At 48.9% G+C, this 17,475-nt stretch overlaps 1 protein-coding gene across 4 annotated transcripts in view; it reads right to left on the minus strand.

Moving 5' to 3' along the window:
* Positions 1–376: 376 nt before the first annotated feature.
* ARID3B (AT-rich interaction domain 3B) overlaps positions 377–17,475 on the minus strand; it is a 49,588-nt gene continuing 32,489 nt past the window's right edge. For 3 of the 4 annotated variants that reach the window (XM_016144164.2, XM_016144166.2, XM_016144168.2), the window contains 5 exons: positions 8,360–8,543; positions 6,695–6,975; positions 6,331–6,585; positions 4,884–4,985; positions 377–2,894 (listed from right to left, as the gene is read on the minus strand). In XM_016144164.2, coding sequence (XP_015999650.2) covers positions 2,731–2,894; positions 4,884–4,985; positions 6,331–6,585; positions 6,695–6,975; positions 8,360–8,543 — 986 coding nt within the window. In that variant the 3' untranslated portion in view covers positions 377–2,730. The remainder of the gene's footprint in view (positions 2,895–4,883; positions 4,986–6,330; positions 6,586–6,694; positions 6,976–8,359; positions 8,544–17,475) is intronic. The other variant, XM_016144169.2, reaches the window with a different exon arrangement.

Consider the following 17,475-nt stretch of genomic DNA (forward strand, 5'->3'; position numbering starts at 1 on the left):
TTTGTCTATATAATCATGTTTGCCTCCCATACAAGATTGTGAGCTCCATGTGCATGGGGACCATACTTATTCAGCAGCTCAAAAAGGGTTTGCTAAATGAAGGCCATCCCCTGGCCCTGTGCCTGCCAGGACACTGATATGACACTTTTAGAGTTTAATTTTGGTGATTAGGCAATATCAGAGGTACCCCGCTGATACAAAAGACAGGAGGAGAGCAAGTGCTTTGAAATACGGATGGGTGAGCAGTGAAGGGGAGAAGGTTCAGGAAAAATCAGGGGATCAGAGGAATAATTCACTCAGGCTGTTTTCACTCCAAAGGCTCTCACCTCTTCCCTAGTACTATCCACTGGAAGAGTCACTGAAAACATTCACCTGCTTGTGTGAAGAGGTAGAGGTTTATTGAAATATAAACATTCGAGAACACGTGAGATAGAAAATAACCATGACATATACAGACACTTGCTGCAAGAGGACATCTGAGGTATTTATCCACTGCCTAGGCTACCCATGTGCTATCATGTTTTTCCTGGTTAGAATACACATAGATGGGGAGGGCAAGGGGGCAGAGTTGCCCTGGCCGACTGCTTGCCACGTGGCCTCCAGGACTGCACTTTCAGGGAAAGCTCCTCTTGACCCACATCCCTATTCCTAGAGGGATCCGCTGGCGCCCCCAATCTCAAGGTTTCAGGCTGAGACCTTGCTATTGTCCTGAGGGCAAGGAGGGTTTGCTGAAAGGGGGAAGTTGGGCAAGCTGCCTAGAGAAAGGGAGAGAATACAATGAGCAGAAAGACACAGCATACTGTCCCTGTGTTCTCTGGGTGGGAAGAGTCCATCCTTCGTGACCAAACCCCTGAGAAAAACACACTGGCAAAATGTCTGTGACACCTTCAAGTGGGCCCAGTGCCAGCCAACTGGGCTCCTCGCTGGCACCAGATCCCAGATGCCCTCTCTGCCCACACCCTGTGCTTGCCTGGTAGGTAAGGTGGGCAGGCTTCTGAGGCCAGAAAAGGGTCAGCCCCGGTGGATGAGGCTGTATGAGTGTGGGTGGAGGGCTAGAGGAGGGGACAGAAAAGACAGTATGACAGAGCTTCAGCTTACCAGGATGAGGTGTCTGTTTTGTGCTCAAGCTCTTGATTTCTCTGTTTCCTAGACAGGACTGAAGGTTAGTCAGGCATGAGCTCGTACTGCCGTGGTCTCCCACCATTGCCCGACAGTATCACAGTGGATAGTGTTCTATTGAACACTGCAGGGCCTACTCGACTGACAGGTGAGCCTTGTTTTACAACACAGGAGCAGCCTGTTCCACCCAAGTCCAAGAGGAGAGATGATGCTCTTTTCTAGAATCTCCTCATCCCCTGGGGCAGCATGACTTCTGTAAGGCCCACACCCTGCCCATCCTGAGGTGGAGTGTTGAGTGAAGGGGAGACGAGACATCCTGCCCCGACTGGTGAGCGGGGAGTAAGGGGTGGGAACAGCCCTGCTCTGGTAGGAAATGAGTCAAAAACCATCTTCAGAACTGGTATGGTTTCAGAACCGGTATGGTTTCAGAACCCAACCTGTCAGAGAGCGGGCCTTTCTGTTCTACCACTTCCCCGCCACTGTGATCCCTGAGTTATCTCTCCTGCCTGCCTCCTCGCCACCTTGCTGGGGTCTCAGGGAAGGGCCAGAGGGGCTAAGATACCAAATTATTTGCTTGGCTTTGGGGTGATCTGCTTTTTCTTTGGTGCTACAATAGCAATAAAAATTTTAAAATAAAAAAAAAAAGCAGTAAAACACATATAAAAAAGATTGCAGAGATGCAAATACTTCCTGAAGATTCAAACATCAACAATTACAAATCTGAGGTATTTCAATGAACCTGACATTGGCAGGCTTGGGGATGTTGGGGCTGAGATGACCCCATGAGAAGGGGCGCCCAAGGGACAAGTGGGCTGTTCTTGGGAGAGCTGGCCAACAAGGGCAAGTGGGCAGCATGAGGTATGGGAGGGTCAGAAAAAGGTCGGTGTGAAATGGTGCCAGGGCCTGCCTGGGCAGCTCCCTGAGGCTCTGCCTCTCCCTCAGCAGATGCCCAGTAGGCCCTAAGACCTGTTAACTGCCCTCATGTGCCCTTTCTTGGGACCATCACAGGGGGGATAAGGGACCCTGAAGACTGCTTCATGACTTGAATTTGAGGGACCCACACCACAGAAACCAAACATAGTAGGCAAGGTGGGCTGGCAGGGCGCTATCTCATGCTCAGCAGAGAAGGGCCACAAGGCATGCTCTTGGCTCCTAGCAGCCCCATATAAGAGTTAGCTAGGGAGACTGAGGTGGGGAAGAGACCAGTGACCCTGGGGTCATGGTGGAAGGCAGAGGAAAGAAAATAAATTAAAGGGGAAGGGATATGGAGGGCCTCCAGCCCTGAGTCGGTTTACAGATTGTCGATAGACAGTGCCCAGGATGGGAGGTGGCCTGGGAACCCTGGAGGAAGCTGGCCGCCCACAGATCCTGCCCAGTTCTCCAAGACAATCCCTGATTGGACAACGCTGCCCTGTCCTGCCCCTCCAGCCTCTCCCTGTCCCCAGAATACAGCAGGACCTGAATGGAGCCTGGACAGGCGGACATGTCCAAACTCTCGACATCTGGCCAAATGGTGTTTGACGTGGGCTCCGTAAGATGAGGTAAATTCTGTGCATCAACTTCCTTCTCTCTCAATAGGAGAGTGGGGCATGGGAAGCTGGGTCCTGCCCTTCAGAGGGACCAGCTGGTGGAGGGCTCTGCACTGGGGGTGCCCCGGGATGAGGTAGGACTTGGTGAGCAGTGAGAACTGCTGCTGCTGCTGGCGCTGCTGCCAATGCTCTGGGGAGCAGATCCTGCGATGAGGTGGACCACAGGTTTCTGGGCAAACAGCACACCTGGGATGAGGCAGAAAAGCGAGTATAAGTATAAGCAGATAAGGAGACAAGGGGCGGGTTCTGTTCATTTCCACTGATTTACTGCTGCCTAACTGTGCAAGGCTCCACTCTAGACACTGTGCTGGATGCTGACAGAAGTCTCAGACACTGTCCTGTTTCCAGGTGCTTAAAGGCTGGCGAGGGGGCAGACAGGTAGGCAGAGTAATTTTGCTGAAATATAAAATATACTCTGACGGGAAGTGCATCCAGGGTGTTGTGGGAACAAAAAGGTTTTGGAGGGCAGGAGAAAACTGGTCTGGAAAAGTCTTAGGGGAGACCATGCCTGGACTGTTAGAAAAAGTGGTCAAAAGCAGAATTAGGGACAGTGTGCCAGGCTGAGGAAATCTATGAGCAGAGAGAGAGATGGCAAACGGGCTGGAGGCCAACAGAGTCATATGGTCTGGCCACAGAGTGCTGAAGGGAAGGCGTGGAGGCAGACAAGGCCAGAGAGATGGGAGGGCAAGGTAACAGAGGGTCTGTATGCCTCTAAGGAAGCCTGAGTCCTATCCCATAAGAATTGTGAAGCCTCGTTAAGTTTTAAAAAGGGAGGGACATCATGAGATGTGTGTTTCAGAAGGCTCTCTGTGAGGTTGGGAGGAATATGGGTGATGGAGGCCTACAAGGAAGCTACTGAAATGGGGAGAGGCCTGATCCAGGGCAGCAGTGGCGAGGATGACAAGAACACAAAACAGCGGTATCCACTCAGCTCTGGGGGACGAGGATGGGCATGATGAGCTCTCAAGAACAACTTTCAGGTTCCTGGGCTGTGTGACTGCATATCCACTGAGAAGGGGCACGGGTGGGATGCAGACTGAGACAGGGGAGGCTAGGGGAGCCTTCAAATGCTCCTCATTCTGAGAGAGGAGGAGGTGTTATCTCCTTTCTCCTGGTAATGGCAATAGGATGTTGAGATCAGGCCCCAATTCCCTTCCCTGCTTTCTGCATGGACCCACTCCCAACCTCTAAACCGACCAGACCACCGCAACACTGCCAGAAGGCAAAGGGCATCTGGGCGCTACCCAGTCTTCTAGAGGGGCTCCTGTGTCAGGCACAGACCTCTGAATATAGCCTCTGAAGCATCAACTACGCAGTGACCAGTAAGGCAACCTGGCATTGCTGTTTCTCTGCAGGCTGCTTCCAGGCACTGTCCCTGTGTCCCCGCCCGGACCCTGATCTGTGGCAGGTGGCCCAGCAGAGATCCAAAGCATTAGGCCTGCAGGGTGGTTCCTTGAGGGGGCCTAGCCCTTAGTACAAGAGCATTAAAAGGCCAGAAGCACACTCTGGGCAAACACCCCGGTTTCGATGGAAGGCACATCTCCCACACCGTCTGTAAAACAAGTGGCCCATGTCTGGGCTCCTGGCACGTGGCCACTGGCTAGTGTGCCTGGGCTGTTTAGCCCCTACTTATCAAGCTACACTTAAAATTAGGTTTAGGGAGAGACAACTGAATGACTAGGGAAAAAATCATAAAAATATAGGCTGATTCTGTGTACTCAGATTACTTTGCCTATGTTGTCCTTGATCTACTTAAAAGGGAATGACAGGTTTAGGAAGAGAACAGTTGAAGCACAAAGAAAGGAGACCCATGCACGAGAAGATGGTGGACACCAATCTAACTTATAATATAATGGTTAAGGCATGGATATAGAACAATGATTCTTCACATTGAATAACTTTTTCAATTAACAAGCCAACCATTAGTCCAAAAGGGTTTGACAAAGGGTTTCTACTGTCTGTCAAAGGTGGAAGGGGATCTATCATCCTGTTAGCAACCCTCGGCCTCTACCAGTCCAGAAGAAGCGGTTTACCTGCAGACCCTTGAGACTACCGAAAAGGAAGCCATCCTTGGGAAGGTGTGCAGAGAGGAGGGTGACAAGCAGGGCCAGCCAGGGAGTTGCACTGAGGCTGGCTGCCACACTGTGGGCCTCCCTCAAGTTCCAAGGGACTCACCTGCATAGGTGGTGCCATCGATGTCCACAGACATGTTAATGCTCCCAATGCTGCCTGTGGTCAGGTTCAGCGCTGTAGCTGAGGCCTCTGATCTGTCTTCTGCTGGGGACAGGGAGACAGCAGGTATAGTCAAGCCTTCTAGCACTTTTGTCATCCTTTCTAAGGCTCTCCCCCATGTCCCCAGACTGGCCACAGCAGGCCAAGGACCACTGTTAGAAAGCATCCATACAATGTTCTCCTGAGTGAAAAGGTCTGGAAGAAAACCTAGGCTCACCAGCATCCTACAGCTTGCTTTCTCCCCCCAAGTCTCTGTGCTCACAGAGAAAAGGGGTCACCATCGGCAAGAAGTCTGACCTAGGCTCACGGCCGTGCACTGGCGCTTTCAACATGATTCAGCAAACCTAAGTGAGCACCTGATAACCATCGGGCTGGGAATCAAAGATTAGGAAGACCCAGTCTCTGCCTCTGAGGACTCCCCTTTTGCCTTTTCCTCCCCTTCACCAGGCTGGGAGGTTCTCAAGAAGAGGGACTTCCTACCCAGCTCACCCCCAAATTCTGCCTATTCATCATATATAGGGCAAAGAATTTTCCAGGTGACTTGCCTTTCTGTTAGCCTCTGGCTTGTGCAGCACCAGGGGCACCAGGCCCTGAATGGATAACGGAGCAGAGCCCTGCTGTCTGGGCTGTTACTTCCAGCCCCCTCCTGTTCCTCACTCAGGGCAAGTGAGGAGGGAGGGGCACAACTCCCTGCACACCTGATTTCTTCCCCATACAAGCTTATTTCATGTTTGTTCTGAGACAGCATCCAGGGGAAGAATGGCAAAGAAAATGTGTATGAGGAGGGGAAAGAGGGAGAAGAGAAACAAGGAACATGCAGTGTGTGGTTCAGGGGACAAGAAGGTGAGGCACCTGAAAAATGTAGAGGGGATAGGAAAGGATGTCAATTATGCTGCCAAACTTGAATTTCCTCCTTCCCACTTGTTCTGAGGGTCAGTGACAGCCTGGCCTGAGGCAACGCGGTCCCTCACTAAGCCTCAGGAATGGAGGTGCTGTCTTCCTCCCAGACCCGCCCTGCACTTGCCTACATCCCCACATCCTGCGAGGGGGAGGGGTGAAGGCTGAGCCCTTTAATTTCCACAGATCAAAAGGCTGGTAGGGGAGAGACACAGCAGCTATCCCCTGAAGGTCTCTGGCTCCTCCTCCTTGAACGACTATTTTTTGCTAGAGAACAGGGCACTGCCTGAGGCAATTTCTGGTCCCCTAGAAAATGACCTCAGCGTGGTGAACTGAGATCTCAGGGGCTGCAGAGGCCCCATGTGGCTTTCTAAACTCTAGACTCTTCTGGGGGCTTGGAAAGCAGAAGTTGAAGGGGCCCTACCCCAGTCCTAGGAGATATGAATGAGACGAACAGGTCCTTGGATAAAGTCACCCAGGGCCCAGCACTCACCCCTGCCATTAACCCGAATCTTCATGGGCAGCTGCCGCGCCATGCTGAAAAAGTTGCGCTGGAAGGCCTGCTGCACCAGGCGTTGCTCCTCCTCTGACAGCCTGGATGCCTTCTTCTCAGGTGGCTCCCCAGACTCCAGCCGTTCCCGCAGCTGCTCCAGTGTGGCCGTCCGGGTGCCAGCCTGCTGGCTTGCCAAGGTCATGGGCACAGCCAGCCGATTTGGCACAGGCACTGTTGTCACTGGGACTCCATCACCTGACAAAGACACCAGAGCTGGACCAACCCACAATCCACCCTCTCACCTGTATCCTGGACATAGGGAACTTGGCTCCCTTCCTCCTTCCGCCCCCAGGACCCTGCATACCTTTCCTGAGAGTGGTTGCTGAGGATATCCGAGGGCTGCTGGTACTGCTGCCACTGCTGGAGCCCAGCCCGAGGATGGGGAAGCGGATCTTGGGTGGGGAGAGAAGGGCAGGGGCCCCGGTGGCAGCAGCGGCGGCAGCAGCTGGTGAATAGCCAAAGAGGGAGGAGCTGTAGCTAGGCCGCCGGCCCTCCCGCCGGTTGCCATCGATGGCTGCCTGGAGCTCTGCTGGGGAGCTCAAGGCTTTCTTCTCACACTCATAGGCATAGAGGTACTTCATGTACCTGGAGGAAAGGAAGAAAGCAAGGAGACTAATCTAAAATGGCACCAGAGGCCATCCTGTTTAAGCTGCTTGGTCTGTGGAAGCAGCCTTTGTGGATAGGCCTCAAGGACAGAGGAGCACAACCTGGTACACTTAATAGAAGACAAAAGTCTGAGACCACTGGCAGCTCTGGCCCAGGCCCCTCTAACTGCTACTCAATTCTGAATACTGCTCAAAGTGGAGACATTGCTCATTAAGGGAAATAAAAGCCATTTCTGCTATTGCTTCACGGTTGTTTCGGCACCTTTTTAGTACCCTTGTCTGTTTGGCTCCCTGATCTCCTAAGCAACCCAAATCAGGCTGGTCAGATGGGGTAATTCTTCTCATTGCGTGTGGACTAGAAGTGCTGTCCCTCTCTGTGTCAGATGTCCCAGGAAGCAATTCTGTACCCTAGAACCTTGAGAGAACTGCTATACTAGTTATAGCTGTTTCCCACTTCTGCCAGAACAGTTTCAATAGATAAAACCCTTCTACTTTACAACAAGGACATGACATGCTACCTAATTGATACATCAGCTGCTCATTCCACATTCTTCACAGAGAAACTTCCGGAGTGTTCTGAAAGAGAATCCCCTCTGGCCTTCATTCTCCAATGCTACTCTTGCTGTTTCTATCACCCTTGTAATTAACTCCAATGATGACAAAAATCAGTCACCAACCCAGTGGGTCCTGTGCTGCTGGGCAAACTGAGTGTCAGGCAGGGAGGGCCTGGCTTAGGGTGGAAGTGCTGTCTGGGATTTCTGAGACAGAGGCCCAGGTGTGAACCTCGACTCTACTACTTACTAGCTGGTATGGCTGTCAACAAACTAACCTCTAACATCTAGTTTTGGTAACCTGGAAAATGAAGATGGCACCTACTTTACAGAATTGATGGTGAGGTTTGAATGCAAAAGAATGGTGGTGACATAGCAACCTACAGGATACTCGAGAAATGCCGGCTCCCATTACTGCTTCGATCCAGTGAAAGATTTCTCTCAGAAAGCTCCTGGCTGCCCCAGGAATCCCACTCATTTTGCTCACTGAACAACAGAATTTCCTTCCTCCTTCCCCCTAGATCAGGGGTCCCCAACCCCCTGGGCCATGGACTGGTACCGGTTTGTGGCCTGTTGGAACCGGGCCACACAGCAGGAGGTGAGCAGCAGTCCAGTGAGCAAAGCTTCATCTGTATTTGCAGTCACTAACCAGTGCTAGCATCATTGGCTCAGCTCCACCTCAGATTATCAGGCATCAGATCCTCATAGGAGCACCGGTCTCTGGTGCCAAAAAAGTTGGGGACTGCTGCTCTAGGTTGAAACATTCCCTTTCTCTAGTCTCAGCTTCCTTTCCCCATGGCCCTGGCCACTCACTGGGTCCTCAGGGTGAAGGCGGCACTGGTGATGGATGTAGGCAGGTTCAGGCCTTTGGTGATCTCCCTCCAGATCTTCTTGTTGATGATCTCTACCAGGCCCCCCTTCTCTGTCACCAGCTTATACAGCATATACAGGTCAAGGATCTGCTTGGCCATGATGGGGATTCGGTTGATGGGGGTTCCTGTTGTTGTCCAAAGAGAGAATCAAAGGGTTGTGTCATCCTCAAGCAGAGAAAAAAGACATCTGTGTATGCCCACCTTTTGCTGAGTTGGAAAAATGTTCACGAATTCCTTAGAAGTGTAACTTGACTGAAACTCCTAAAGCCTGGATGAACAAGGATGAACAGAAAGACAGGTCCAACTCACAGGCTCGGTGGCCCTGGGAAAAACATGTAGCCTCTCTGGGTACATTTTCTTGTCTATAAATAAAACTAAATGACTTCAAAGATTTATTGTTAGCAGGACTGAGTCCAGACTGTTCCCTAATCATGTGGCAACTCGCTCCTCTGCCTCTTCAGACTTCCTTGACAGGGGAGCTCTTGCCTGGCTCATCTACCTGGATTAACTGTCTGCTTCCTCCTCTCTGGCTGCAGGAGAGAAAAATGAGTTTTTCTCTCCTGCGTCCCCACCATGTCAAAGGAGCTGCTGGAAACAGGTCTGGGGGCGGGGGGACAAAAAGCCACTCAACAATTCTTTCCCCATTAATCACTCCACCCTCTCCCTGGCCTTTGAAAGAGGGAGGGTCAGGGAAGCTTCCGCCCACTGGCCCCTAAGGGAAGTGAGAGGGGGCCAGGGTCTTGATTAGGAAACCTGGCACCGAGCAGGAAGGCCCACTAATGAGCACCAGGGGAGGCAGGGAGGGCGGGGCCAGGCTCCTTTCATAGGCGGCTGGGATGCTCGTCAGGAGGCGTGATGGATGACTGTCATTTGGCAGCCTCGGGATTAATGATCTAGAGGTCAGAGGGGAGAATTCCAAAGGGAAGGGTCATCGTCCAGGGCAGGGTATGAGACTTGTTGCCTTTTGATGGTCAACTCCTTGTACTGTACACAGGCTGCTCCTCCTCTGCCCTGGCCCCCTCCCGCTGCCCCAATCTCTCTGACCGCTAGTGGACATTAGGCCTGCCTGACTAGAGAAGGGCTGTTTGTTTCAGCTCTTCCTGCTTCTCTCTCAAGGAATGGCATTCTCTTCTCAGCCCTAGAAAGGCAGCCTCACCAACTCTTTTATAGGGTAATTCAAGCGAGAGAATGGAGTGAAGGCTCCCACATTTATGAAGCAGCAGCAGTATGAGCATGAACATGTGGGACTGCTATGGCAGGACCCAGCCTCTTTTTCCATGTTGAGAGACAGCAAGGGGTCTCCAAGGCCTTTGTCTTGACCAGTTGGTCTTTGGAGGGTCAAGGATAAAGGGGTCATAGAGTTAGATTCAAAGACTCACAGGTAAACTATCAGAGGACTGTTGGTATACTCTGAAGACATACAGCTTGTATGTTGGTTAACTTTTTCTCCCTATGCTGTTCTGGACAGTGTACCTCACTCTCTGTCATAAGATGAGAGCCTGGTATGGCAGAATCAGTCTTCTGGCAGGACAGAGCTAAGGTCCATCTCCTTTTGGAGGCCTGTCTTTCCAAGCACACTAACAGTGCTGGCGAGTTCATGCCCTCCATGGCATCGCCTGGAGACTCTGGGAAGACCGCTCCCAAGGTCCCTTCACATAGGCACCCTAAGCTCACATTTCCAGAAGGTTCCAGGACATTTTTACATGTGACTTGTTCACTACAAGTCAGAGTGAGTGTTCCCTCTGAGCTCACCTTTATCCCCTAAATTAGCTTTTTCCCATCGCTTCCTTTTTCCAACAACACATCATTCTTTGAGGTTTTAGGCAGGAACCTCAGAGGCAGCACTGTCTCTTCTTCTCTCCATTATCACCAACCTTTAGGTTGTTAGGAAGGTTACTTATTCTTCCTTTGAGGTGTCTCCCTTTCTGGCCTGCAGCCACTACCCTAGACCTGGCCCTCGCTGGCTCAGGATTAGGGGCCTGCAGCAGCCTCTTACCAATGCACTCAACTTGTACATGGCTGCCAGACAATTTTATTAAAATACTACTTTCGCCATATTACTCGCCTCCTATAAAGACTATAAAAACCTCAAAGACTCTTACTGCCCACCATCTTATCGCACATGTTCAATCTCATAACCAAGTTCTCCAATGCTCCTTAAAAGATCACCTGTAAAGTATTTCCAGCACATCCCAACAACTCTCGCATTAGCTGGGTCTCCTCCCTACGACCCAAAAAATCCAAGCTCATTTCTCCTCTACTTTTTGCTTTGTGCTCTCCCTCCTCATCAAGACTAAAATGATCTGCCTCCACTCAAACTCTCTAACTGGCCTTCAATTTTCACTCCTTCCAGGAATAACATTTTAATATTCTAATGTTCTAATGGATGTCTTCTCTTTCAGAATTTCTCCTATAAACCCTCCAAGTCCAGCAAAGAACTATTTTCCAATTGTTATATCTGGTATCCCAAGAGAAAGTCACCTTCTCCTCTCAGCAGGTTTATTAGGATCACAACCCTTGTTAAAAACACTGGGAAAGTGAGGCCCAGAGTGCTCAAGCTCTCTGCATCCAAGTCCCGCAATGAATGAACAACAGAAGAATGGACGGAGAGTTGGGAGATTTTGAAAAGATAAATAAAACATAACTTTACTCAGTGGGACCAAAAAGAAGGGGAAACAGATGTTAAAGAGGAGAAGCCTGCCGGGTCCGTGATGAAAACAGAACAGGCGTGCATTTTTGGAACTCCATTTGTGAAAAGCCTTCAGAGTTTGCACTATTTTCATTTTGAATCTCTCCGATGGTGGTAAACCTTCAAATGTAAAATGTGTATTTTACTTTTAGAAATGGTCATACATGTTGATTTTGTTTGAAGATGAGATGTAGCCATAAACTACAACAGATTTTCTAGTGTGGGTCTGAAGCCCAACTCCCCAGAGAGGAATTACAAATTCACTGAGTGGTCACTGAATCAAATGTTTAGCCATTTGCGAGGGCTTCTTTGAAAGACAGCAATGCTATAGATGGAGAAATTTCATTAAAAATTCACCCTTTTATGGTCATACAGAATGTAACTGCATTAGGATGAAAACTGCTTAGGGGTAAAGGAAAGAAAAGTAGAGACAGAACCTAAGAAGGCAAGGAAGGGTCAAAGTGACGTCTGATTCAAGGCTATATAAACCTAACCAAAAACTGACCTTTTCCAGTTCCTCTGCAGAGAAACCACAGGCTAGGGGTATACTGGAACCCTGGTGGTGGCCCCTGAAGTCCTTCCCTGTGGCCCAGCCCCACTCTGGGCATATGGGAATCTTGTATTCCCTCACATGGGTCCCTCCGTGGTTCCAGAGATCAGTGGATAAGGGGAATGGGCCCGTTCTTCATCATGGCTGTTCCTCTGCAAAAGAGCTAAAAGTAGCTCCCAGTGCTGGTGGGCCCCTCGGAACTGTCAGAAACAAAGCTGAGGCTATTCTCAGTAATGATCATCTCTGGATGATAATGTGGTTTTCTCACATTATCCAGACAATCCAAACACAAATCCTGCCCTGGCTTTATACTTCTGACAACTAAGAGAAGCAGGATCCTTAGGCTGGTCTGTCTGTGCAGTCTGCTCTGTGCCTAATGGACCTGGCAGCCATCTCCGTTGTCCTAAGGAGACTCAACTATGATGAGATGGGGAAGAGAGGCCTTTTAGCTGAGTTCGCCTGCTGAATAAAAAAAAAAATACATCATACTTGGGGATGCGGCGGGGAGGGGGGGGGGTTCAGTTTCTCTCTCTGTGAAATGAGGATTTTTGAACTAGACCACTTTCAGTTCTAAAGTCCTATGGGTCTATGAATAAAAACTTAAAACAACTGATAGTCATGATTATTACCAAAGGGAGAGTAACCTGGTTTTAGAAGCTTGCCTGAATTACGGCATAATGTTCCCAAGTGACCTTGAGGGTGGCTTAGGATGGACTGACTGTGACATTCCAGGCCATAAGCAATGGTTATTTCCCCAGCCTTGCGGGTGGAGTGTGTATGTGTGTGTGCGCGCGCGTGTGTGTGTGTGCGCGCGCGCGCGCGTGTTGGGGGGAGGGGCTCTGGGCTGGATTACATTTTTCTACAAGGAAGCTCTTCACTTGACCACAACAAATGGAAGAGCAACCTGCCTAGAACCAAAAAGGAAGCAAATAGCTACTGAAGACATCCCCTTGTGGGGCACTAGTATTGGCCTTGCAGGAGGCTGAATCTCCATCTCATCTCGCCTCCCAGCACCTAACAGAGAAGCCTGTGGACTGTCAGTCACTGCTATCAAAGCAGGAGACAGAATTGAGGGTAATTAATCATGCTCCCTCTGACAGGAATGCAGGGCCTTATCTGTACCCCAAGAAATGCCACTGGTCTCCAGTTCCCTCCTCAATAAAGGAGACTGACAGTCCCAACAAAGAGGCCCGTTATCAGATTTCAGCCAGGGAGCCTGAGGTAGCCCAGGGGCTATGTGGAAAAGGCTTTTATGAGGGCCTGGATCCAGTGAAGCTGCATGGCTCCTGGGCTTTAACCCTTGGTGGTGGGAATGCTGCTGGGGACTGGCACCAGCAGGCCAAAGCTGTGACCAGGAACTTCTGGAGCAGATGGAACCAAATAAAAGCAGTTCCCTAACACTTTGTTTTCCTTCCTATCACTGAGACTGAGACAGAGCCGGGAGCAGGGGTGAGGGCAAAGGGAGATGATCTTCTGTGGTTCTGTAGACAAAGATGGGGATGACAGGAGTGCTGGAGGGAGGGCCACTTCTTCTCCAGGAGAGAACGGGCATTTTCCAATGAAAAGCAATCAGGGGGCAGGAACCCCGGAGTCATATGGCTACCTTTCTACCTACTGGTCAAGGGTGAGGGCCCAGGACCCAGGGTGTGGCCCTGCCAGGGACCCTTGCTGCTTTTTCCTGGCTTTGAAAAAGATCATTAATCATTTCCACAGCCTGTCCAGGGCCTGGACGGCCTGGAAAGTCAAGACCCATGTTAAGCGGGGAATCTGCACGGGCAGGCCGACAGGCTTCCTGTCCATTCTTCTGCATATTAATTCTTTCCCTGCTCTAATCTTGCTGCCCAGGGACTTGTTTATGGAGAAAATACCTGCCTCTGGGAAACTGAGCGGCAGTGTCTAGTGGTGTGCAGTGCATCGTGAAGTCAATATTCCACCAGATAGGGCACAGGCAAAGATGTGCAAATATCCTAGAAATGGAGAGGTACCTTAAGCCCTCCACCTCCAATTTCTCACTGAGTGTCTAACTGATACACAGTATAGTACATTTATTTTAATTACATAGCTCACTGGATTTTTACTTCTGTGTACACGCCTGTAACCATTACTCAGATAAAAATACAGAACATTTCCAGCACCCCTATCAATACCCACCCTAACCCTCCCAGGAGGTAACCACATATCACCACAGAGGACTTTCTAGAACTTTAAATAAATGAAATCACATAGTGCATATTCTTTTGTGTCTGGCTTCTTTCGCTCACAGGAGATCTGTGAGGGTCATCCCAGCTGCATACAGTAGTTCATTCCTTTTTACCACTGTGTGGTATTCCACCATAAGATGATGCTACCATTTACTTATTTATTCTACTGCTGATGTACATTTGAGTTCTTTCCAGTGACTGGCTATAATGAATGGTGCGCCTATGAATATTCTTGTATGTGTTTTTCAGTGAACAGAAGCACTCATTTCTGTTGGACACATACTTAGCAGACTTGCTGGGTATTAGTGATGACCTAGGTTTAACTTTAGTAAATACTACCATATTTCCAAAGCTGTTCTGACCATTTATATTCCCACCAGCAATACTCAGAAGTTCTAGAGGTACCATAACCCGAGAGGCTAATTTTAAACTCACTGCCCTTTTTAATACTCTAGCTCTGATTAATTGCTTTAAGTGAAGTTCAATGTGCAATGCTACATTCTATGATGGCTGATAATAAAATTATGGTTAGGGCTGTGCTGTCTCCTTCCTTAAAAACTGTGTTCGGAGAAGCTGGCCAAGGAGTTAGGAGGAGGTGAACTGTCAGGTCTTCTCTGCTCTGTCTGCTGCTGATCAACAGACCTGGCTGGTGTCTTCAGGAGAGGGAGGGGAAGACTGATAGGGAGAGGTACAACTCCAGGGCCTTTAGCTCAGGCAGTATGCAGCTATCTGAGCTTCCACTGCCAATCCATGCCACTAGCCTCTCAAGACCCAGTAGATTTTTCTCATAGTATAAGAGGGCCAAACACTTGCTTCAAACTTTCCCTACACCAACCCTTGGACAATTTATTGATTATTAGAGCTCACTTTGGAAAAAAAGGAGGCAAAACCATAGACCCAATTTTACAAAGTGCAAGAAGTATCAAAAAATTTTGAAGGGAAAGAAGCTAAATTTGATTATAAAAGTGGGCTATTCAAATTAATCATGCCTTTTGAAACCCAGGATCCCTTCCCACAATCATGGATAACTGAGTAGTTACAGGGTATTAAATGACTATTAAATATGGAAAAAAGAAAAACACTATATCAACAGTAGTTGGATCACCTGGGGAGAGAAAAAGATCAGGCCTCAGACAAAGGGCTAATCCTGAGACAAAGATTTGCATTTTAGACTTTCATTTGGGGATAAAGTTAGAAAATGAGGCCCTAAATCCTATTTCATCTGACAAAGAGACATATTTTAGCCTATTAGGAAGAGTGTCCACAGCACAGACCTTTACTGCAAGATACAAAGAATATACAGAAAATGCCTCCACCAAAAGGCAAAGCAATATATGTCATGAACATTTCCTTGCCTGAGATGGATAGATAAGCACACAACAGAAGGAAAAACACTCAAATTGCACTTTGAGGCAGACCAAGCCCTTTTCCCACAGTAAATTCTTTGTATGTACACATCAAAAACAGATCCAACAATCCATTTGGGAAAACCAAGGTCAGTTTTCAGCCTTGAACAGAACTTGTGGGGGAGGGAGGGTAGCTCTCTGGGTGAGGTCTTGATAAAATTTTTCCACATGACCAAACAGTTCCTTAGCTTGGTATGCCCAGATGGGGCAGGGGCTGGAGAGGACAGCTTTGCTAATGGGCCCTCTGGGTCTGTGCAAGGTGCTGTTGTTAGGGCTTCTCTCTCCTGTGCCCACCCCATCCTTGCCTTGACAGATGGCAATCTCTATGCCACTATGAATGGTCACATCTGTCCTTCACTGAGAAATAGACCTTAAACAAAGAGTTCTATCCCACTTTCATCAGCTAGATACTGTCAGACACTACCGGATAGTGGCCTGTGGAGATAGGCCAGCACTCTGTGGGGCTTAAAAGGCTAAAGGAGAGACAAGGCGTATCTACTGCCCCAATGGGAAGTGATGGAGCTGCTGGTGCTAGAAGCCAGGTTTTACAATGGTCACGCACGAGAGGGAAAGAGCACTGACCTGGGAATCAGGAACCAAGTGCTAAATCTGCTCTGCGGCCTCAGGTACGTCACTTTACTTGGGGGCTAATTATTCATGGTTCATTTGATAACCTTTGCTCTCTCTACCCCACAGAGCTGGAGCTGTGGGGAGCAGCAGGTCAGATAATGGTTGAAAGGGTCTGTAAAGTGCATGGGATAATAATAATAATAAAAGCGACAACAAAACCATCATCTTCCTCTTTGATGAGACCTTACTTCTGTTTCACTAGCCTTAGGAAGAAGAGAACAAGCTTTTTTTCCTCACTGATGAAGGAAGGATGGAACTGTGTATAAGCCATGGCTTATCAGACTTCCAAATTAGCATCCCTCCCACCTCCCTGCCAGATTTCCTCCTAGAAAAATCTACCAACCAGAGAGCGATCTCTGAAACCACGCACAGTGAGTTAAATTAAGAGCACAGAATTTTATCTACAACTGTTTGGCTTTATTTTTGTCAAAGAACTATGTGAATTTTATATATACATGCATGCGCACATGGCAAAAGGTGAGCAAAAAAGAGCTCCAGAGTTCTGAAATCTAACCAATCATTCTAGAGAAATATTCGGAGGAATAGTATTAAGGTAACTTGTTTAATTCAATTTGGCTTCAGTAAGTAAAAGAGGAAACACATTATTCAGCAAGGAAAAGGGTGATGCATTTGGTCTTGGGGATTCCTGGTCTAGTTTTTATAAAACTATTTTGATAGAAAATTGCTGAAAAAAAAAAAGGTTTTGTTTTTTTGGTCATGAAGGATGGCTCTCATCTGTTGGTAGCTCAACAGACTCAATCATGGACACATAATACAGAACACAGAACTTGGAAGAAATTTCCAAACTGATTCTAACTGAATCCTCTCATTTCAAAACGAACTGTGGCCCCCAGAAAGGGAAGAATTCGCTAAAGATCATGGAGAAGGATGAGATGTTAGCCTAGGCTTTACATTTGGCTTTACTCTTTCTTCTGCTACAAGCCTCCAGACAGAACTGTGGAGGCCGTTTCCTAGGGCAGGAGGGAGACAGTGAGCCTGACCGGGCATTGCCTTGGTTTCTTCTCAGGATCCTTCTAGAGTGTGTTGCTGTGTTGGTGGGGGAGGGGTCCCTGGGACACAAGTCACCCTGGTCTGGCTTAGAAACCAGGGTGCTATTGCAGTCAATTCACCTAAACATGTTAACAAGCAAATGGGCCAACACAAAAAGCAGCAGTTACAGTCTGGACCCCTCTCCCACTGGACAGCCGTTTTATCACCTGCAGCTGCAGTCATTTGGGGTAGCCTGCTGAGTGCTGCCTCCCTGGAAGCCCTGTTCACTTCCTCTGCAGTGTATCTTGCTGTGTCAAAGCTGCCCAGCCCCACAGCCCAGGTGGGCGGGAGTTGCCAGGTCTTTGAAACTCAGGCCGTTTTTAGTGGCTCCTGTGAAATCTACCCCTTCCTTCATATTAGCTCTGGAGAATGACCTGCTGCCAAGGTATGTGGATGCTCTTTCTTGGACCCAGCTAACAAGTTCTGGCTCCTGAGTGCCTCAGACACTCCAATTTGGGAGTGATGAATAAGTCCCTTGGTCTCATCATTCTGTGCAGAGCAAAGATAGCAAGCTTCACATGATTAAAAGTG

Source organism: Rousettus aegyptiacus, unplaced genomic scaffold, assembly GCF_014176215.1.
Source record: "Rousettus aegyptiacus isolate mRouAeg1 unplaced genomic scaffold, mRouAeg1.p scaffold_m13_p_3, whole genome shotgun sequence".
Classification (NCBI taxonomy): Eukaryota; Metazoa; Chordata; class Mammalia; order Chiroptera; family Pteropodidae; genus Rousettus; species Rousettus aegyptiacus.